Source organism: Diplotaxodon limnothrissa, linkage group LG16 (assembly GCF_057381915.1).
Source record: "Diplotaxodon limnothrissa isolate DT_005_m linkage group LG16, D_limnothrissa_male_GT1.1, whole genome shotgun sequence".
NCBI lineage: Eukaryota > Metazoa > Chordata > Actinopteri > Cichliformes > Cichlidae > Diplotaxodon > Diplotaxodon limnothrissa.
Genome location: NC_140611.1, coordinates 34,341,446 through 34,365,321, shown reverse-complemented (window position 1 = coordinate 34,365,321; position 23,876 = coordinate 34,341,446). Strand labels below are relative to the sequence as shown.

Sequence of the window (23,876 nt, the reverse complement as noted above, 5' to 3'; positions counted from 1 at the left end):
TATAACCAAATTGTACTCGCGTCTCACGTCACAGGCGCCCGTGCGCACGCAGTGCTGTTACAAGAAATATCTGGACTATACTCTCAGCTGGTGACGGACATAGACAGACACATGCGCTGGCATGCAACAAAACTGGGAAGTGGACAGCGAAAGTGGGAAGAAGGAAGAACTAAATACCAGTAACTGTTTACAGTTGCCCACCCCTTCCCCACACAGACGCACACATCCCGACGGTCCCACCAGGCAAATGCATCTGCCAGCGAAGATCCGGCCTGAGAGAGAGAACACTTTCCCAGAGATATCAGTGACGTACATATGTGAGCAAACGCACTTATAGTTTCACTCACTCACACACTCTCTCTCTCTCACACACACACACACACACACACACACACACACACACACACACACTCACACACTCTGATGTCATGTCAGTCACCGTCAGGTTTCATTGTTTTTGCTGGATTGCCTGTTTATATTATCAGCCGATCCCCAGGGAGCCGACAGTGAATCATAGATTCTGGCCGTACCCTTCCTTTACAATGTGAAGGTCAAAACATAAACAACTACATAACATGATTATTTGTATCTGTGTCTCAAGTATGCATCATTGAGATCTGTGAACATTTGTTGTATTCAGTCTGTTTTGTGTCTGTCAGTTGGAAACCTCAGTCGAGGAGGCCTAGAGAAGAGTCAGCAACCCCTGTCAACCACCAGGTGCTAGAGCAAATGTATATTCTTAAACCCATTGACGAGGAGTTACATTGTGACAGACCTGTTGCAATGAGTTTACTTGACTGGTTGCCACGGTGGCTGGTAGTTTGCACGGAAGACGCTCGCCAGTGATTCATTGAGCTCCAGTGAAACTGAAAAAGTACCAGAAATAAAGACTGCCTTCAGAGTTGCTCCTTTGAATACATGTTGGATGCTGCAAAAAGGCATAACTTTTATTCCATTTTTATTTTGGGTTCCAGCAGCTTTCCCATTTTCATGACTGCGTGGTGAGTAGTTGGTGTTTGAACTAAACATATTTCATGAAAACTACAGGAAAACAGTAAGGGTTTCAGTGCAGTACCCTCTTTGTGATCAATTTCCCCCAGAAATGGCCAACAACTATTCGCCAACTGGTCAGAGAATACAGAAATTATCGCTAGGGCTTGCTATATAGGCCTGTGAGACCTAGCTGAGTAGCAATAGGTTATTTTGAATTGACTTCTAGGGATCGAGTCCAATTTTGTGGGGCTTTCAGTACAGCCAGCGGGTGTTAGGTTTCCATCAGTTTGTTTTTTTTTCTTCTTTTTTTAAACTTAACACATAGGGTAATTATTCACACATGCATTTAGGAAGCCAAAAACTAGCAAGGTTCTTGTGAGAAAAACTGTCCCTTGCCTACAAATACAGACTCTGTTAAGAGATTAGAAAATAACAGACCCCAGGGCCCTGTACTAAGGAGCAAGTTCAGCATACCCAGGATATCTTTTCCTTATTCGGCTCCGCTCAACATCGTCAATCACAGTTGACATAAGTTAATAGTTTTCAGTATCGCAGCTCTATCATTAAGACACAGGAAGAGCAAACATATGATTACGGTTTCCTATTTCGCTAAATTAATCTGATGTTTAAATGTGCCCAAGACAGTTTTAGTCTCGTTCATTCAGTCGGAGCCCTGAGAGCGTGTAAAGAATATAAGCAGAATATAAAAAGAAAATTCAGTGTACTTAACCTCCTTGGTTGATTTATGTAAGGTCAGCAAGTACAACTCTTAGGCGCTTTAATTTAGGATTGTATATCACTTTTTGATGGCTTATAAAGAAACAAAATTGTTTTAAAATTGCTTGGACTCAACAGGAAAGTTGTCATGGTGATGAACCCCGAAGTTTCCCCACTAAGACACAAATTCTTTATAGTGCAGGCTTCTCACACAGCTTTATTTTATGTCATATCATGGCACATAGTCTGGGTCTGGTGTGTTTTAATGATGGACAGACAGGAGGGTGACTGCCCCTGTTGGTATAAGGGTTCACACTCAGTTTGTAGACCGGGCGGTGATCGGAATCTAGACGCCTTGTAGGGAAGACGAGAGGCCGGGTGTTTGCTTTCCAGCTCAGAAAATGATATTGCCGGCTCGTGTTCCTTCACTTTTTCACCCCCTTTTTCCCTCTCGCTCTCCTCACCTCTAAGTCTAACAAAACAATTTGCACTTTCGGTCGCTAAATCTGCATATGGACCCAAGGCTGTTTTGGCCTCAATACAAATGTCAAATTTTATGAAAACTACTAATCACATAATAATATTATCCAATTTGTGAGTGTACAATGTGTAATTAGGAAAAATGTTTTCCTAATCTGTGAGGTGATTACTGTGACAGTGCAGGCTACTTCATTTGTGGAAATCCTGTAATAAAGCAGGATAAACTTTAAACAAGGAAAAATACATTTGGGGAGAAGAAGAAATTCGAGCTTTATTTTAATTTTCAGCTTAAGAAATTATCACTACAGACAAACATGTAAAACACATTTCCACCTGGAAATCGTGCAGTGTATATATTTTAGGCCACTGTCTGGCTTCTCTTCCTCCTGAATTTTTAACGCAATTACCTAAGTTCAGTTTTTCCCTTTGAGTTCTCACCAATGGCATCAAATTGAGAGAAGTTTATGGAGTAATCACGCTAATGAAAACAATAATTGGAGACTGCGGTACAAACAAAGTAACTGATAATGTGCAATTAGCTTGTGGTCTCGTTGCCTTTGAAACGGTTGCTTCAAAGACAGGGACCAGAGGTCTGTACAAAGCAGGATTTTCTGTGCTACAAAGGTGGTTCACTTCCCATCAGAATAATCCCACGACAACTTTTGCTGTATGTTTAGGCTCCACAAATAGTGACAGAGTTGGTAAACTCAAAAATGTGTATGACAACCTTGCCTTTACATAGGATTAGAACTAGAATACAATCAGTTGGCAGCCAGCTGATTCAAGTCCCCTGTTGCAGGAGAGTCATTGCTCAGTGGTGCAGACTGACTCAGATTGAGTGCAACATGTTGGGAATCTGTCTGCATTTATAAATTAGGTTACAGTTATTTGCAAACCTTTGCCAGTCGGTCTGATTCAGACCAGTTTTTCGGAGACGGGCTGAATCATACTAGGAAACCTGTGCAATTTCCTTGTAATCCAAATTGGTCACCCAGCTGGTCACTGCAACTTCTTGCAATCTGTTAGTACTTGCAAAAAGATTCAGTGTAATTACTGATCAACTTCCATTTTTTTATAGTTTGCAATGAGGCTGCTGTTCTGCTTTTACTCAAGTATGAATAATCGTGATTTTATGGATTGGTTCTTATTTAGCACTTTTCTACTGTACTGTAGCTCTATATATAACTTGTCTCATTCACCCATTATATTTATTCACACACATTCACACTGCTGGTTCATCAGAACTGCATCCTTGCCCAAGGATACTTTGGCTGCTCCAGTCTGCATGCCAGTGATTGAACTAGTAGATGGCCTGTCCTACTTCCTGAGCTACATCCACCTTTAAAAAAAAAAAAAAAAAAGGTTTATTGTTTGCTAGTGTTGGCTAAATATTTAACTTTCTTATCTTATAAACTCAAAACTTTATGAAACTTTCCACACAATGTAAGTGAGCCACAGTTACATACTCGTGTGCTTCGTGATTAAGCATGAACATCAATCTTAAATAGACCAAGAAGGGTCAGGGGTCTTTTAGGGTTAAAGAGCACAGATTAATCAGAGCACCATGCTGTCCAGGTTCAAGTCCTTCCTTGTGCTCTCGTGTTTATTGTGGACACCCCCCCCCCCCCCCCCCCCCCCCCCTTCTCGACTTAGCCCTGTACCTTTCCAAAGCAGATGCAAGGGGGTGCTGAGTAAGCCGAACGCGTAAATTCTTGTGCCTCAGTCTGGGATGACCACTGAATCTCTCCATCCTGACTTCTTGACCTGTAATCAAAGCCCTGGGTTTGGGAAAGTATGGGGTTGAGGAGGGGGATTGGAGGCCACATGCTACTCATCCACCTGCACACTGACAGGCACACAGGCCATCTGACAAACACCCCTGCACCCTGGCTTAACCTTTGCCCACCTCCACCATACCCCACTGCTCCCCTGGTGACCTCTGGAGCCATCTGTTAGAAGGATCTGAGATGTGTTGAGTGGATGGAGGGCGTGGGGTAAGCAAAGGGGCACCAGTAGGAATTGGGCCTCCTTCATTGGTGATTGAGAACTACGAGGTTCAAGGGAATTTGTACACAAAGCATTTTGGGGTTCAAAGTGACACCTTGTAATAACAGTAGTCTGTATTTATTTTGGCACACACAAAGGCCGTAACATATCTCAAAGCATTGCAATGGTGCCTTTTGTTAAGGATGAGACTTTTTCAGCAGCTTGGTATACAGTGCTGGGTCATGTTACAGTGTCCTGCACAGCCTTTCTACACGGCCGCCATCAGCGCTGCTCAAAAACACTCGAAGGAGGGCTTCCCACTAGGGCTGCTCAATTAATCGAATTTTAATCTCGATTACGATCTGGGCTTTCAACGATCATTAAAAATGACTGAGCCGATTACTAGCCCCTCCCTCGTGCTTTACTCTCGCGCTGCTCTGTGTGGCAAATCGAGCGCACCTCTCTGCATTTCGAAACACGTGTCACAACAATTAAGAGCAGCGGTCCCCAACCTTTTTTGCTCCACGGACCGGTTTATTTCATGGACCGGCCTTTAAGGTGTCGCGGATAAATACAACAAAATAAAACTAGTACTGGTACTGAAAAAAAGAAAATTTATTCATAACACACGTGAAAAGACCAAGGAAAACCAAGTAAACGATAAAAATGATAACAAAATAACGCTGAAAACCGATAAAAACCGTGAAAACTATACATTTCACACCTGAGCCTCAACTCTCGCGGCCCGGTACCAAACGACTCACGGACCGGTACCGGCCCGGGGATTGGGGACCGCTGATTAAGAGGACCCAAGGGAAGCTCGGAAAGCTAAGCAGAAGTTATTTGGAGAGGAGAGTGACTGCCGTTGGTTGAAAAGAGGTAAAAAAAAAAACTTCAGTGGTGTGGAAACATTATGGGTTCGCGGAGTCAGACGTGGATCAAGTAGACATAGTGTGTAAACTTTGCTACAGTGTCGTAGCTGCACCACAGAGCAACACTGCAAAGTTCACTAAACATAGATGTTTACATTTTTCATTTATTTTTTTATATTGCAAACATTTGCACTGTTATCAGTATTTGCACACTATTTTATATTATTTTTGACAATCTTTAAAGTCATTATTCAATACATTGTTATTGTTAAATAAATATCGTCAAATAATCGAGATCTCAATTTTAGTGAAAATAATCGTGATTATCATTTTTGCCATAATCGAGCAGCCCTACTTCCCACTATAGCTCTTCCTACAAACAAGCAGTTGGCCAGTAATAATGAAATGGTCTTTTTCAAGACGTCACGTTTTCTTATATTCTATATTGTAGAGGTTTTGCTGTGTGTTCTTTCCTATGGCTGGAATGCATACTGACTAGGATAAATAAGCTTCTAAAGTAGTGCCCTTAAAAACGTATGTTTGTCCAAATGTGGCTGTGTTGAGTCTGGTTTTTCAGTCCAGCTATTTGTTTGTTAACAATTGAGATTTGAGATGGTTGTTGTGATCTGGAGCTTTCTGCCAGAAAAACAGAAACCAGAAGAATCTGTTTAAACCAAAATTGTGAGCAAGGCAATCAACTTTTTTTTTTCCTACTAAAAAGCTGGAAACTTTTTAGTCTACCTGCTGAGAGTGAAAGAAACAGCATGTAAAATGAATCAGCCATGGAACAGGTGGGTCTGCTCTGTTATGCAGCTAACTCTCCCACTGCTGGAGACATCAACCACCTGATGCCTTTTTCTGGCTGCCCACTTTCTGTCCTCTTTTTTTTTTTTTTTTTTTTTTTGTAAACTGTAGTAGTGCAAGTACTTCTAAGGTTTGCCCTTTACCACATTTCCCCAGGGCTGTTTTTACTGGCACATGCTTCACTTGTACCAGAGGCCAGGTGGAAGGAGGCATTTTTCTGGCCTGTGCTGTGCTGTGTTTAAGCTGTAATACAGTATTCAAAGTCATCAATGACTGTTTACGTAGCCTGTAATCATATACAGCCTTTATAGTTTGCAATGGTACAGTGGAAAGGAATGCATCAAATACAATGTTTTCCACACACAGGTTTTACTTGTTTGGCCTCCCAGGTACATTAATGATAGTCAAGTATACTTGGCTGCTGTTTTTACCATTTATTTATTTTTATGTGAAAGAACAGTATCACTCTCAATCATTTTACTATCGCTGGGCAGCTCTTGTTGGGCGTTTGGATTGGTCCTCAATTCCACGTGTCGAAATATCTTTGGGAAACATACAGAATCCCAAACTGCTCACGATGTAGCTGTGTGAGAGTGTTAGAAAGCACTCGGACATGTTGGTAACATCTTGACGCCAAATACCACAGCACAGCTCAAGTCCAGCTTCCTGTAGTAGCATCGAGCTACCTGGGGAACACCTGGCATCCTGGTGCCAGGCACCAAGCACTTTCTTCCATTGCTTAGTGGTCCAGTTTTGATGCTCACGTGTCCATTGTTGGAGCTTTCGGTGGTAGACGGGGTCAGCGTGGACCCCCTGACTGGGATGCACTGAGACACCTTTCTATTAGAACCAGCTTTAAATATTTCTGCAATTTGAACTACAGTAGCTCATCTATGACCGGAGCACATGGGCCAGCCTTTGATCCACTTTGCTTATTTTCCACTTGTGAGTAAAGGAGGGGAAAAAAGCGCAAGATGCTAAAATTTATACCTTTGTCTTTACTGGTGTTTGGTATGTGTGATACATCTCTACTGCCAGACTGTGGCAGCCAGAAACAGTTTGCTGACCACCAATAAAATAAACAACAGAAAAGAGCACAATGCTAACTTCTAGTCTCCACACTGTAAAGTAGCACCTAATCTAAGTCCAGCACACACATTTTATCAAACAGATGAAACATGCAAAGCCAAGACGCAGCCACAGCCATCAAATAGAAACAAAAATAAAGTCTAGTATAAAACAAATCTGCCAGGTAGAGCTGACACAGGTGAATGAGGGTTATCTTGCACTGGGAATGATTCCCAGTGAAAACTTGCAAACCTGCTCTTCCTGAAATTTTAAATAAGATTAATCACCCATTTATTTGTGACATGTTTATATATGCTAAACGGTCATAAACAGACAATCTGGGGTTCCAAATTTGGTATAGATATTTATTGTGAGAGCATATACTGAATGCATAGACTCTAACTGTAAGGGTTGGTGCTTGTCGCTGAAAACTGTCAGTTGCAGGTCGATAAGAAGGGATTGGCTGGCTGAAAACCACAGAGCTTTATAATGGAAAAAAAGGCTTCATCGAGCTGCAGTGGTCAGCAATAATCTAAGCAGGTTGGTCACTACATGAAAACCCAGTCACATTTAAAATAAGGTTTTAAATAGGCCTCAAAAATCCACCATAGTAACTTCTTCAGGAACTGCCTGTCGTCAGAGCCATCACATGCTTATTAGACTGCATTATTACTCTGACTGATGTGTGTGAGCAGTTTAACCTTTGTTATTTATGGAGAGAAGACAGAGACATCAAGTGCCAGGTTCAGAAAAGAAATCCAAGGCAGTCATGTATCGGTGCCTTTGCAATAACATCCTGAAGGTTGTATTTTTAGCTGAAGTCTTTGAGTCAGGGACGTGAGGCGGGCAGCCCAGGAGGGCCCTTACCATCCAGATGGTGACGGCACTCGATGGTTTTGCCTTTGAGGCGCCAAGATGGAAACATTTGGAATAGGAGTGAGTCACACACACCGGTCACAGGATGGACAGTCAGTCACGAGTCCAGAAATCACTCACACATATACACAACTTTTGTGTACACACACAGGATGCATACTGTATTTCTATTACATGTTTGTCCTTTCTGTACACCAGTGAACTCCAGCGGCCGCAAACATCCTGTAAAACATGTCTAGCATCTCAGTCCCAATTGTCAAGATGAAAGGACAAATTAGATGTCCTCCTGTTTGTGACTGAATCCTCGCCAGATCTGGAGATGTGGCGTAATTTACACGATTAGAGCAAATACATTATCGTGCATGTATGTCTTTTCGTTCTGCTTTTAAGGTTTGCACGCCATCTGGCAGAGTGTAAACTTCTCTGCACATCCAGTTGGAGCCAGGAGGCCTGACACTCATTTCTCACTCCAAATGGTGACATGTTTCCATGTGTGACGACGGGCAGCAGGCTTTAGCAAGAAACAAGACACCTGTTGCTCTGGTCAGATTACCGCACTTTGCCAAGCAGACGTAATATTGATTTTCACATTTTCCCTCCCATTAAGTAGCATGGTTGCACTTTCCAAAAGATGAAAAATGGTTGGAATAGGTACTCTGATGGTTAAATCAACATTTATTCTAAAGTTGTTTTGGTAAATGGATTCAAACTGAGGATTCACCCACTCCCACAGGACTATTCTGGGCTTTTAGGTGATTTCTAACTCTCGTATAGACACTTAGAATTTAGGGTTCAGTGTATTACTTGGGGGCACTTTGACACACAGACAGGTAGAACGACCCAACGACCTCCCGATGAGGTTGTTAGTCTGATCTGCAGCCATCTTTGATTCAGTTGAGCTGTAACTCGGGCTGTTTTTTATGTTGCAGAAATGTAAATTTGTAACTTAAAAAGTAACTTCTCTTAAATAAATAACTGTAAATTTAAAAAGAAAATCTCCAGTGGTTAGCTGTTAGTAGGTGTAGGTATGGTGACGTTTAGCAAACCAGTGCAAAACTGCTGCTCTGTGAAGCAGATTTGGGCGTCAGGTTTTCAGAATGACTGCTGGAGCGAAGCCCTGCATTCACTGGTCAGTTGCTGAAAGTAGTTATTAAAATTGGCTCCCATTCAGATTTCAGTTGTGATTAAAGCTCTCAGTCCTGAGCTGCTGTAAGTGGGCAGCCATGTTACGTATAATACTAGAGAAAGTAGTGTCTGCCCCAACTCTTACGTCACAACAAAAGTGGTCATTTGTTATGCCCTGTGGTTTGTGTGTAGTTATGTTTGGGTGACTTAAACTACTTGTGGTTATGGGAAGCTCATGCATATAGTTTGGGTAAGTGATGTCATTGTTTGCATGGCATAATGATACCTATCGGACAAGAATGGAGTCAGGTAAGGTTAGACTTCTGGCTACAAACCAACCAAACCAACCCAGTCCGTGGATAAACAGGCAAATAGGAGGCACCGGAGGGGCCTCGCAATCAGGTAATCAAAATCAGTATTTGGTTTGGCGAGCCCGAGCTAATTGGCCCATAATTGTACAGCAGTTGTCTCTCCACAAAGCCAAGATTATATGTCTGAGTATGACAAAGGTGTCCGAATCAGAGCCACAGAGGAGAGAAACTAGCAGGCGAGAAGGCTAAACAGAAGCAAACGCAGATTAGAAGTATTATCCACCGTCAAATCAACAGCTGATGCTCTCGTCGTGTCATCTGGACGCCATGCGGCGAAGCGACTTACCACTTCCAGAGTCGCAGCTCTGGCATGAAGGAGATGAAACGATTGGAATTCTGCTCATGAATCCTCTATGCACGACTCGCAGAGTGGTGATAAATCTTTCCCGTAAAGTGAAGGTTGAACTCGGTGGTAAGAATGCATTTAGAGAGAATGCTGAGGAGGGATGTTGCTTTAACTCTGAAAGACAAACTTGAGCTTTAATGTGAGATGATGATAGAAGGAGTTTTATGCACAATCACTGGCCCGCTTACAAAGAAAAAAAAATGCACCATTCCTTCTCTGAATATGACCCACACAACAACAAATGTTCTAATTTTTTAAAGCCATAACAATTTAATGCTGGTATGAGAAATAGATCTACATGTACGGGTGGAATCCATAGAAACACAATGTGAAGCTTACGTTCACTGAGGTGAGATGGAAATATTGTGCACAATACAAATGTGAGTAGCTCTGGACAAACATCTGTCTGGAAAGGAAACACTGCCATCAAGTGGGCGGACACATTATTACAGACCACTGCTGCAACTGCAAGTCATACCACATTAAACTGAGAAGTCAGTGTTGCTTATTGGATCAAAAAAATCTGTACTATTGATGGATTTGTCTTTAAGCCATTTTGTCTGTACATTTGATCCCTCTGTGAGACAAACGTTTAAAAATCATTGATTTAATAAGGACATCCGTTACAGCATCATGTAATACTGTGTATGTTGAAACAGATTTAATGGTGTCACTTTAAAAATGTCTTCTCTTGCATGAATGACAAAAACAACAGTGTTCACACTGTTTGTGTGAGTTCAGACATGTCAGTCAAATCTTATTAGAATCTGTAAATTCTTCCCTTCTGCTTCCTTGCTGTCACATGTCATATATGACTTTTAGCCAGCGCTTACACGTCAAAAGCAGAACCTGGTGCGCACATTTTCTGCCTTTCGCCGTTTTCCCAGACGGCCAAGATTTGATAGAACATGTTTTAGGATCCAGAAATATTGCTCATTATTCTCCTCGTGAAGAGATGGAGTATGTGTGTTCTGTTTGTTTGTCTGTTTGTTAGCAGTCTAGTGTCCATAGTTCTCAAGCTTTCATGTGTAAGTTTTGTGTGATTGTATGAATAATACCTCAAGCTAATTTAATTTTGGTGACAATCGTACGGGCTCAAATTCTGGTCATAAATATTTTGTACTTGTAAATCAGACTGCGTAGCTGTGAACTGAGTTTTGTAACATTGTAAATCAAAGTATATGAAAACTTTGTTTGTGCATCTATAGGTAGGGGTGTGTGTGTGTGTGTGTGCGTGTGTGTGTGTGTGTGTGTGTGTGTGTGTGCGCGCATTTCCCCACTATAAGAATTTGGTATGTCACTTTTTCTTGAGCCTTTGACTTCGCAACTAAAACACGCAAATGTACTCCTCTATATGTATATATGGAGTGATGTGCCACTCTTCACTGACCCCCATATTTGACCCATTCCAGTTTGGGTCAAATATGGGGGTGCCAAATCAAATGGGTCAGTTTGCACCCCCCATCAGCCCTCCCATGTGTAACTAGCTGCTGGACTTTGGTGAGGACTGCTGAGAAGATCATTGGGACTTCTCAATGTCCCATGCACAGATGCCATCTCATCAAAGACTCCGCCCAACTCCACCCGACGCTGTTCTTCCTGCTCGCCTCTGGAGGTTTTGCAGCATCAGCATAATCTATTCTATTCTATAAGGACTCCTTGTCATCTCATTCTGAAGTTTGATTTACTTTCCAGCTTTTTCATTTAGTATTTATTAGAGACCTTTGTGAAGCCTCTTTCTAAACCATGTTTTATTTGCTTTTTGAGTTTGGTGTTCTCAGGCCTGGAGAAACTGTAGACAAATGACATTAATTGCAAAGTTTTTATACTGTGACGTTCCTTTACCCCGCTCATATTAACTGTGTGCATTTTTTCATAATTTTATTAGGCTAGTAAGGCGACAGAAAATTGCTGTCTGTAAAACTTTATTATAACAATTGGAGAATTTAATAGACTAAAGCAATGATGTCATGAGATTGCCCTACAAATAATCCCAGTAGGTGCAGCTAGACTTGGCTGTGGATTTTAATGGAAAAGCCATTTGTCGCCGTTATGTTGTAAATCATGCGTGTGAGCAATAAGACCAAGAACTGTGTCATCCTAAGATGACACACTTGTAATAAATAAGCCATGGTTATTTCGGAAATCTGGAAGTTACATTTGATCAAGTGTTTGGTTCGCAGTGTGTCAATCTGAAGTGGAAATGATCGCACGTGATTTTATTTTGCGATTATCTTCACCTACAAAGTGCCCAAAACGGTCCCCCACCTGTGTCCTCTTTACACTGGGTTTAGGATCCAATTCAAAATTTTAGGGATCATCTTCAGAGCTCTTTATGGCCACGTGTAATAGTGTGCTTTAAATTGAAACACCAGCCCTGACCTGATAACCAACCCAGCCACGTGAGCTGCAGCCACTTCAGTAGTCGGGTAAAATAGTTTGAACTTTCACTTTCTTTGTAAAAAATATAAAGTCTTTGTCTTTGAAGACAAGTCCATGGAGTTTGAGGCAAAAAGAGTTTTGAATAACTACGATTTTTAATGCTTTAACCACTTTTTTTACACACTTAATCAGCATTCAAGTTGATTAAAGATGCTATTTTCCCACCAGTCTACATCCAATAACGCTTTTAATTTTGGCAAATTTCTTAAAAGTGTTGAATTTAAGTCTGTCATTTACAAAAGTATTCTCATCTCGCTCAGCGTTCTTTAACAGTCCCTTTTGCGGTAATTACAGTTTTGAGTATTCGTGGATAAACGTTGGGTTTCCTGGATTTGAGCGGGTTGATCCAATTCTTCCTGTCAAAGCTTCATCACACGGCATGAGAAGCATCTGTGAACATCAGCTCTCTCAAAGCAGGGTTCTGACGGGTTTAAGTCTGGGCATGGCTGGGAAATTTTGACAGTTTGAGCTGGAATCGCTCTGCGATATTGTGTGAGCAAAAATATTGAGCCACACCCCTTAATCTTTGAATTCGGGTGTTTACAGTCGCATTACCGCAAGTTTATAAAAAATCAAGCCCCTATGGATGCAGTCTGCCTTTGCAAATCTTTGTGAGAGAACAGGTTGACTGAAATTGAATGTCATACTGTAATTATCTCTGTTACAGTTGATGGTGGAATGTCTTGGAAGAAAGACATTTCTGACTTGTTGCAAAGTGGAAGCATTTAGGTACCACAGCAATCCAGCCACCACAGCAGGCCATGCAAAGTTACAGAACAGGGTCGCCAGGTGCTGTTTGTAGTACCAGACCTGCTCTGGCATTAACATCAGACTTTCCACCAGGAGCTTCAGGGTTTCCATATCTGAGCAATTGATGCAATGTAACGGTAATGTGTAGCTGACCCAGTGCTTTTGTACATGTAATGTACATCTCCAAAAGTTGATTCTGTTCATCTGCATGTAGCGTTTTGTGGGAGAAGAGGAAAAGAGGGCTTTGCTATCCTACCCTGGAACACCACCAAGCCATTGGTTCAGATATGTGGATGACACCTGGGTGAAAATCAAATCTCAGGACGTACTACATTTCACGGATCACATTAACTCGGTGGACCAGCACATCAAATTCACCAGGGAGGATATGAAAAGTGGCAGGTTAGCCTTCTTAGACTGTGACATTTCCATCAGTAATGGGGGATATCTAAAAGCTGACGTGTACCGTAAACCTACACATACGGATCAGTATTTAAGGTTTGACTCTCATCATCCACTGGTCATCAGGACGCTACAACGCAGAGCGAACACCATCCCCACTGACACAGCAGCCAGGGAGGCAGAAGAACAGCACATCAAGAAGGCCCTGAGTAAATGTGGTTATCCCAGCTGGACTTTTGTCAAAGCTGGAAAGGCACCTAAAGAAAGATCTAGCCGATCCAGGAGAGAAGGACAACCGCTGCCCAAGCGAAAACCTGTAGTGATCCCGTACGTGTCAGGAGTATCGGAGCAGTTGAGACGCATTTTTTCTAAACACCGGGTCTCTGTGGCTTTTAAATCCCAAAACACGCTGCGCCAAAAATTGGTCCACCCCAAGGATCGGGTCCCCCCGACACAAACAGAGTAACATAGTGTACGCTGTTAAGTGCCAGGAGGATTGCCAGGATTTATACATCGGGGAAACCAAACAACCTGTGGCGAAGCGGATGGCACAACACAGAAGAGCTACCTCGTCAGGCCAGGACTCTGCAGTCTATTTACACCTACAGGCCAGTGGACACTCTTTCAATGATGAGGATGTAACATCCTGGACATGGAGGAACGCTGGTTTGAGCGCGGAGTCAAGGAGGCCATTTACGTGAAAAGGGAAAGACCATCTCTGAATCGAGGAGGGGGCCTAAGGGTACATCTTTCACCATCTTACAATGCTGTGATTGCAGCCATTCCCCAACTCTCTGTGAATGGTACTCATGGCCATTGATCAGTGGTCTTTGGTCAGTGGTTGTTGATCAATGGTCATGAGAATTTGCATAATTATGATTAAGGAACTGACCTCCCAGCCCATTGCTCCTTCAGTGGGCTGGTTTCAGTCATTATGCAAATGTACTGTTTATAAGTTTTGGGGAAACCTGCAGTCAGCTGAGACTGAAGAAGTCACTTGGATGAGTGACGAAACGTTTCTCCCACAAAACGCTACGTCCAGATGAACAGAATCAACTTTTGGAGATTTACTTTCCTGGATGATTGAGAATGCATCAAGATGTAATGCACATCTTTGTCTTAGCTGTTGATCTTAGCTGTATTTGCCTGCTTTCAGTCTTCCTTCTGTTTTGAAGAGTATCTCTGCCTTTGCCACTGTGAAGCAGCCATAAGCTGTAATTTATTCAAAAGATGAGCGCGGCCACCATAATACCACACATTGATTTTAGACATTTTGAAGTCTAAGACTAGTCCAAAAGTCTAAAGGCAAAATTAAACAATGGACATGATCTTATATGAAGCAATTTGATTGTTTCAAATTTCACTGAGTGTCAAATTAGTTTTATTCAGTATGGCTAATGTTAGCAGTGCTAGCACCAGTAGTCTTAGTTTCTGCAGGCTATTGTCCACATACCTGTGTAAAATGTGGTTGTACATTGCTTTGGTTGTGTGGATATATGTCATAGCACCCTGACACAGTCTATATAGGATTGTTCATTTTCCTGTAACTGGTTACTGTCCACCTCACAGGGAGACGGACACACTTTCGTCTGTTTGCAGCCCCGATTAGAGTCTTGGAAGCAACAGATAAGGCCAGTTGTGCTCCCGTAAGATAATACATCTGTTATTAATCTATCTTCTCATCACAGAACCAATGTCATTTATTTGAGCATTTTAACATGACAGACTATAGAGATTGACACGAGGCAGACTGAAGTGGAAATGAGCAGAACTGCAGTTTTGGCATTTCTGAGTTGGCTTAACTTTCCACACTTTGCAACTTTGAAGTATCCTCACTGTAGCATCAGTTGGTGAGAAGCAGTGTCTGGTTTTCACCACAGTATAATTTGGTCTAAAGTGCTGTTTGTTTGGGGGTTGTTTTTTTTTGTGGTTTTTTTGGCACGCTCACATTGTCCTTTAAAGGATAGTTTGTAACAACAGGTCTGTTATGAGCAGTGCTTTCAGTTTTAGGCAATGTGAACTGTGAGACCTTATGTACATGGGTGTGTCCTCTCCATTGATATCAACTGGCTAAATGGCTGTTATCAGCTCTTATCAATCCCAGACCTGCTAACAGGCGGATTTCAAATTATTCAGTGGCGGTTGTCGCCCTTGTTAAATATTAAAGCAGCGTTTCAGTCTTAAAACAATGGACTTGTGTGGCGTGAGTTTGAGGCCAGGCTTCTGGACTTTGTTTTTTTTTTTTTTCTTCTTTAAATCACTCTTCACTTAAATTTTTCACAAGTTACTCGGTTACGTTATTCAATTACATCACATATTCAGTTACAATACATCTTTTTACAGCGCACAACAGATGCTTCAAAGCTCAATTTGCTGCAGTACCTTGCAGCAACTTGTACTACTGGAGCATCTATATTCATTGCTGCACATAAGTGCTAGAGTCCTTCTGTGTAATCTGCATTGCCCTGTGGTCTTTTCACATTCTTCTTCACGTTGTTTCCTTTTTCCCTCAAGGTCAAGAAAGTGTTCTGAAAAGATGAGGGACGCATCTATGGGTGTGATTTGTGTACTCCAAAAAATAAAAACCCTCCTATGCATCATGAAAGCAAACAATAAAGTGTAAATGTGCACAGATCAGAACCACATCTTTGCACGTCGAGCCGAACATGTCTCACTTTAAAGTTATCCAACCAGGAGGATAAATAAACCTGTTTTATTGCAAGGGTCTGACTTTACAGACATTCTTTACATCCTCTCAAATTTCATATGAACAATCCTTCAATAACAACAAGACTCCTCCCTTTATCCCCCCCTAAGCCCCATCATCCCACTCTGTCACACCAGCGCTCTGCATGTTCTCCTTCACTACATCCATGAATCTTCTTTGTGGTCTCCATATTCCACAGCTTTGTTCAGTACCCCAGGCAACTGAACCTCCTCCACCTTCACTCCCTCTGCTCTTTGCACCTTCATGTTTCCACCCGTCTCCCTCTCACTCACACACATGTATTCTTTCTTACTTCTACTGATTGTCATTCCTCTTTTCTCCAGAGATGTGACCCCTGCCGCACACCTCACCAACGCTGGCTGTGGGGTGGCTGTGGCTCAGGTGGTAGAGCAGATGAACTAGTGACTGGAAGGTTGGTGGGTCGATCCTTGGCTTCCCCAGTCTGCATGCCAAGTATCCTTGGGCAAGATACTAACCCCAAGTTGCTTGGGGTTAGTACACATTCACACTCCGACTCCATTGGAGTGTGAATGTGTATGAATGCTTAGATTGTACTTAAGTATAGAAGGAAGTGCTTGTATGAGTGGGTGTGAATGGGTGAATGAGGCATGTTATATAGAGCGCTTTGAGTACTCCGGGAGAGTAGAAAAGCTATATAAGAATCAGTCCATTTACCATGTCCTGCATATATTTCTCTGCCACCCCGACTTCCTCATGCAGCACCACAGTTCCTGTCTTGGCACACTATCAGACGCTTTCAGTGAAACTCATTCTGACCTCCTCTGTACTCCATCAACGCTCTCAAAGCAAACGTCACATCTGTAAAGCTATTTCTTAATTTAAAGTTTCACTGCTGCTCACTGATCATCACAACTCATTCTAACATCTTTATTGTATAGTTATCAGCTTCTATCCGTGTCGTTACCACAGCTCTGCAGATCACCTTTATTCTAGAAAATCAGAACCTGTACACTTCTCCATTTCTCAAGCATCGTGTCACTCTACACAAGACTGTGTTAAACAGTCTGATTTAAAAAGCCTTCTCTCGTAGACATCTCTATATCTCCATGGGAATCTCATCTGAGCCTTTCTGCTCTTCATAGCTGTCCTGTCTTTACTCATCCTCTACACTTCCCGATTCACTAACCTTACTCCTCATCCACCCATCAATTTGGTAATCAGTTTAAAAATGTTAAATGCAATGTTGTAATATTTTATGCTAAATTAACCTTAAATCTTCAGTTTCTGCACAACAAAGCCAACCTGCCTGTTTAGTGAAAGAACAAACTTAGGCGGTTTTGATTTGTACTGCTTTTTAATGTGTTTTTTTTTCCATCAGAAATAGTAAAAGCCATACAATGTAGCAAACCAAAACAACATGACAAAGCTCTATACAGGAATAGTAGCTCATTCACACACATTCTTGGGTCCAGACTGATCTGTCTAGAGTGGGCAGACGCCACTGGAGTGTCCATCTTGGCAAACAAATGACTGACATTCAGTTTCATGGTTAGGAAGTCTTTTATCTTTTTTTTCCCCTCAAGAAGGAGTTTGTTGGCAAAAAAAAGCTTATTTGTCTTATAAGCTGAGCCAAGAGGCAGTCGTCACGTGAAACTCGCACTGATATCTTCCTATGGGCTTCTCTGCGGAAAGGCTGGTTTAAATGAGTCATGAAGATGCTGTGCACAGATTAGTCAACAGGCCGACGGTTACAATTTGAGTCGAGCATGCAAGCTCCTGCTAATAAATAATGGAACATTCTAGTCAGGTATAAACTCCTGGAAGGGCTCCGTTGCTTTTTTCCTTTTTGGAGACGTAGGTTTGAGTCCAAATAGGCCCCCAAACTAACCCTTACTTATGTTGCATCATGCTGCCATAGGTGGGAGTTTTCATTGCCACTCATTCCTTTAATTAAAATTGAAAAAGCAAAATAATTTTGTTTGTCAAGAAAACTACAAAATCATTTAAGTTTTGTCAGTGATCAAATTGTGTTAACTCAATATTTCACAGCTAAAACACTGTATTAAATTAAAAGTGGCTCCTTTGTAGTGATCCTTTTGCACCACACGGGGGAAGCAGCTACTTACTAAACTGACTTGGTTTTGCTGTTAAAAGCCTCAGACCTACTGTGAGGCAGTGTGAAAGTAAGGACCCCCGATAGTCTGCCTGAATACACGCAGGGACATGACACAGGTCTGTCAACAGCTCCCCTCCACTCGGTTGACAACAAAAACACGGATAATACTTTAACATTTCAAGTGCTCTAAACTTGGACAACGTATTTTCTCGGCAGGTTTTAAGTTAATAAAACAGCGGCGTTGGCATCACTTTAGGATAACTCCAATTTGGATTTTAGTAACAACCATTTTTCATACAAAATATTTCCCCCAAGAAAACAACAAGAATGTTAACAAAAGAAAATAATGCTGTGAAAAAAACATTCAAAAACAACAGTGATACCCCTTTTAAAATGCACACACTTTACACCTTTATATACGTCAATGCACTTGACTTTAGCCAAAATAAAAGCAATCTTTTCTTCTTGCTTTCAGTAATCTTGATGTATACTTTATAATACATGTATACAAGATAATATAGAGCAACAAAGCAACAAAAATAAATATCTTAAGTCACTGTTTGGAAGTTTATATATATATATATATATATATATTTATATCTATATATGTATATTTATATGTATAGCTTACTTTTGGGTAGGGTGAGAGCTTCTTTCATCGATGGAAACTTTGAGCAGAGAAAAGTGCAGAGCAGATTTGGAGGACCAAATCTTTTTTCTTTAAAATAAAGATCGTCCTCACAAAAACTGCCCTCGGCCCTTCAATCATGAGTGAACGGTGTGGCTGCGGAGGCTGAACAGAGGATGGTGGCAGACGGGAAGCAAACCCCCCTCCTCCACGCTTCTCTGATACAATCAATGCCTTGTGGATGCAGTGATTCAGTGGCCTGTTCTATAATATTTTTTCTGTGGTCTCACTGAATGCAAGGTTCAGCTGATCTCTTCAGGCTCAAGCTGCACATCAGTCGCATCTTTAGCTACACTACGAACAGGGAAGGACCTGTGGTATTTTGGCTATTTGCATATATTAAGACGGCGTGGATATGTTTTAGGTTCTTCTTTTTTTCTTTAAAAGCTCTGCATTTAGTTAAGAAAGTCAGGCACCAAATGTTATCTAGAACAGTCCTACTCAAAAAAAGCAATCTAGAGTATTTACACAACCCTTACCAGCTGCAAAAAATCTTTTTTTTTTCTTTTTTTGCAAGATGGCAACGGTGCAGAATTGACCTACAGTATCAGTACATACAGAAAGAAACAGTATTTTTTGTTTAAGCAGCCATATTTGTTTTACAAAAGAATACTTCCGACCCTCATAGTCAGTGGCACGCTATACCCGCCCTGACTGCTTTTTTAAAATCTTTGGTTGACCAGTCAAAAAAGCCTGATAGATTCACAATCCACCTTTTACATCACACTACTTGACTTCTTCTTCTTTTTTTTAAAAAAAAACAAAAAAAGAAACAGTTGCTAAAAAAATAACATTTGCACACAATGTCATTCCCTCTTCCTGTTCATGAGTTAACCCTGCCCGGGAGGTTAAAGTCGCCTCCCTTGCCCATTGTCACACACAGCCACGCCTCATCCTGCACTTCCTCTGGTCCATTCTGGAGTCCATCCAAGATTATAAGCAAACGCATGCAAGCCGCGCACACACGAACACACTCTCAACACACACGCGCACTCATTCTTTCACAACTACACACGCGTTGGCTTAAATGTGAAAGAGCAGGAAAAATGAAGCGATACGTAAAACTGAAAGCCGAGAGCGTCTGTGAGGTTTAAAAGAAAAGGAAGGAAAATAACCAAAGTTATTTTGAAAAAAAGCGTGAGGGGTTTTTGCTGACAGCGCTCATCGTTTCTGCGAGGTGATCATCTTCGAGACGAAGTTGACGATGGCGCTGGCAGGTTGGTCAGGGTCCAGCTCGGCGAAGAGGTGGCTGACGTTGTCTGTTGTGCTTCCCTGCTTACGCGCCACAAACCCGAACAGCCTGAAACATCAATATTGGAGATTTCGTCATTAGGGCTGCCATTTTCATTCATCAACGACTTAAAGCAGATTTACAGACACTTGAAGGTATTTTTGTAAATGTGTGTTTGGTTTTGTTTATTTAGTTTAATCTCTTCCGAACTGAAGCCATCGACAGGAAGTAGTTTTTGAAAATACATTACCTGAACTATTGCCAGGATGTACTTCATTATAATACCAATAGTACCCTTAGTACAAAGTACTAAGTGAAACTGAAAATGTTTGTTCCTGCTTCCCATGGAGGTGAGGTTTTTACCAGTTACCAGAGCGTTATTACAAAAATTACCTTTTAAGTAGTTCACATTAGAGCCCCACTGACATAACAGCGGATAGTATCTTTGATGATATATCGTTACGTGGTTGTAACAGCCAACTAATCAAAGTTTAAAAAGGAAGGAAGAGATGGAAGTAACACCGACCATTGTGTTGATGTTACACAATCCACCAGAGGGCACTGTGTAACTTCTCTGTTTGCAATGTGTTTGAAAGACTACAAACACAAGCAGAGTGTGAACGAATAATCAGCAGGTTGGAAGAGTAAAACAAACTGTTTCTTTTCAAACTTCAACGCCATATCATCTTAGTAAGGACTCAAATTACTACACGAAGCAACTGTTATGGGTGTGTCTGACAGAAACTAAATATCAGCATCGGTCAGTCTCTTAAAAAGAGTACTTTCAAGTATCAAATGTTGACTGAAAGGAAAGTTTACTTACTTGGCTGTTCCTCCCTCAGGCTTGTTCCATCTGAAATGATTTAAGTATTTTGTTTAAGGTCTTAACTAAACAAAACCAATGTGCTACTTGGACTAGCTGAAATCACGGGCTTTAAACACACTTGAGGAACTGAAAACAAGTCGCTAATATTGTTCTAAGTATTTTAATGGCTCTCTGTACTCACTTTCTGTCCTGAGGGTCTATATCACAGAACGTGACAGTGTTGGTTGGGTAATGGCGTCGGAAGAAAAGCCTAAAAAAGATGTAAATGACACAAAACTTAAAAATTGAAATGTCCATTCTGTGGACTTGCATGTCATATACTTTTATACAGCTTTTAAACAGAGCAACCATTGATGATTTAGGCTGATTTGGTCAATATGAACTTTAACCTCCTAGGACCTGCGTCCACATATGTGGACATCACATTTTGGGTTATTTAGACTAAAATACTCAATTTTGCTCTACAAGGGCCTGATATCCACTTACGAGGACATTATACTGCTACTGTTCTATCAAAATTTTAAACGAATATCCTCATATGTGGCTCTTATTTTTCTTAAAAACAAAATAAGGTTAAAAAAAAATCTGGTAATTCTTTGTTTTTACATTCATCAGGCCCCAATCAGCCCAAATATCAAAGAGAAATAAAAAATGCATGTCGTGGAAGAGTTCGGGTCTTAGGAGGTTAAACTCAGACTGTGCTAGTTATGCAAGGGCTCTACTTTTTCTCGTGTATCACTACACATCAGACCGGTTCTAAATTGTTCATTCCATCAGTACCAGTAAGCTATCTCTCTTTGTCAATGCTAGCATGCTTTTCCTGACAGCCGTGCATTTAAAAACATTAATGTAAAACTTGTGGAAGCTGAGCTTCTATGATAATGCTCAAAGTTCATGTTTTCAAGCATTCGAGTAGTGAACTTGAATGCTTAAAATCACTCTTCCTGTTAAAAATGAGTTTTTCTTCTCTGCCGTCACCAAGTGCTTGATCACAAAGTTGGAGTTTAGGGTTGCTTTGAGAAAACTGCTGCTGTGAACTACCACTACATAAATAAAAACTGAAACATATGATGCACATGTCCACCCTTTTTCTTCTGCTTATCTAAAGTGCTTTTGGTATGGCCACAGGCTAAAGGAGAGTAAGACTTCCTTTCTCCCCAAGATCTTTTTCCATCTCCTCCCAGGGAATGTTGAGATATATAATCGTTCCAACAAATTCTACTGTGGGCTCCTGTCCCAGCTGGGTGTGCCCTAAAAACCTCAAAAGGGAGGTATCCAGGATACATCTTGTTAAGACGCTCAGATCACCTCAGCTAGCCCCTTTTGACACACTTTTGACACTGTGCTCCTCACAGTATCTCTAAGGGTGAGCACAGCCACTCAACAAAGGAAACTCATTTTGGTCGCTTGTATCAGCAGTGTCATTCTTTCTGTCACTACCCAGAGCTCGTGACCATCATTGATGACTGGGACATAGAGCCACTGGGTAGTCAAAACCTTGGTCTTCTGGCTTAGCTCTCTTTCTACAACAGGCCAGTACGTCTGCTTCACTGTTCTCTAACACCCTTCCAAAGCTCAGCACCCAAATGTAATGATGATATGCAGATGTAATAATAGGGAAAGCTGTGAAATAGTTAATAATATAGTGTATAAAAATTCTAATACTTTAATTTTCTCTATTGTTTTGTGATTGTGTTCAGTTGCTCATATTCATTAATTCCAGCCCTTTAAAGACATATTTATATCTTAAAATACGCTGAGATGTCAAAGGCTCGTCAAAAATATGTCTGCGACAACATATGACATGCAACGTCTACACTTGTGAGACATCAAACACCTCATGTTTAAGATGGGACAGGTGTGGTTTAGACTTACTTCCTCTGGTTGTCAGTGAGTGTGATGCCTTGTGAGGACACCTTGAAGTGCACAATGGTGGCAGTAGGTGGAGAAGCAGCAGCCAGTGTCTCAGATATGGCCTTAGCGACAGCCTGAGGCCCTGTCAGTGATTCCATCTCCACTGAGTTGATGTAGAGAACATTGCATGCTGTAAAGAGAGCAGACATCCCAGCTGGATAAATGGTGTCAAACCCAATCGTGAACAATCTGTTCATGCAATAATGTTGACATTGTCCTCATTAGAGTGCATGCTTTCTGCAACAAGGCTGGGGTTTTAGAAACCAAACAGATCATTCCACATAAAACATTCTGTCTGTTATGGAGTGCAAGCTGGACGCTAGTGTTAAAAGACATGTTCTGGGGAAATCTGTCACACGGGACTGTTATTTATTCGTCTTCATTTGTGGAGCATACACGGACAGACAACACACAGACACGATGCACATTCCAGTTGTAGGTTTCCAAATGAAAGTGCACTGGGTTTACCATGGGAGTCAGCAGGGGCCCTCAGCACTGGGACAACAAGAACGTCACGTTGTCAGAATGAGTGACAAAACACACTAATGACGCTGACAATTATGTCCAAGAACCTCAAAACTTGGCTGACTGTCTTGGAATGTTAAACTTAAATAACCTAATGACTTTTAATACTGAGGAGGAGGTTTTACCTGCTCCTTGTTTCAGCCTTTCAGCCATCGGGTTTGCTGTTGTGACCTCTGGTACTTCCTCAGTGAGCTCTGATTTACAGGAGAGAAAGTTTAAAGTTTACCGTTTTGGGATGAGGACTCCATCAAGGGTCAGATTTTCAGTTTTTAAAAAAAAAAATTTTTTTTTAACTGTAAAGATTTGCTTAAGAGTAAGACAGAAACACTTTTAAATGGAATACATGTTACACAGAACACTTATTGCACATACCTGTGGTGGGGATGACTAGTTTGCATGGGAGGGCCAGTGGTGTTATAGCATGTTGGTAGACCAATGCAGACAGGCAACCTGTCAAAGAGAAACAAGTTTTTATAAATGTTCAGCTTTACTTAAAGGGAGTTTTGAGTTGCCATGAGAAAGTTTGTGGATTTTTTTTTTTCTCATATAACTGGATCAATTCTGCCGCTTGGTAGTTTTCTTCTTAGAGTGCCAAATCACAACAACAGTCAGCCCAGGGTGCTTTATATTGCAAGGTAAAGAACTACAACAATGG

General features: G+C 41.4%; 1 protein-coding gene across 13 annotated transcripts in view; it reads right to left on the bottom strand.

Annotated features, from left to right (window-relative positions):
- Positions 1–17,266: 17,266 nt before the first annotated feature.
- The window catches only part of tns1b (tensin 1b), a 197,763-nt gene continuing 191,153 nt past the window's right edge, over positions 17,267–23,876 (bottom strand). For 12 of the 13 annotated variants that reach the window (XM_085374835.1, XM_085374838.1, XM_085374839.1 and 9 more), the window contains 7 exons: positions 23,594–23,671; positions 23,347–23,415; positions 23,165–23,191; positions 22,658–22,826; positions 20,964–21,032; positions 20,780–20,809; positions 17,267–20,025 (listed from right to left, as the gene is read on the bottom strand). In XM_085374835.1, coding sequence (XP_085230961.1) covers positions 19,887–20,025; positions 20,780–20,809; positions 20,964–21,032; positions 22,658–22,826; positions 23,165–23,191; positions 23,347–23,415; positions 23,594–23,671 — 581 coding nt within the window. In that variant the 3' untranslated portion in view covers positions 17,267–19,886. The remainder of the gene's footprint in view (positions 20,026–20,779; positions 20,810–20,963; positions 21,033–22,657; positions 22,827–23,164; positions 23,192–23,346; positions 23,416–23,593; positions 23,672–23,876) is intronic. The other variant, XM_085374837.1, reaches the window with a different exon arrangement.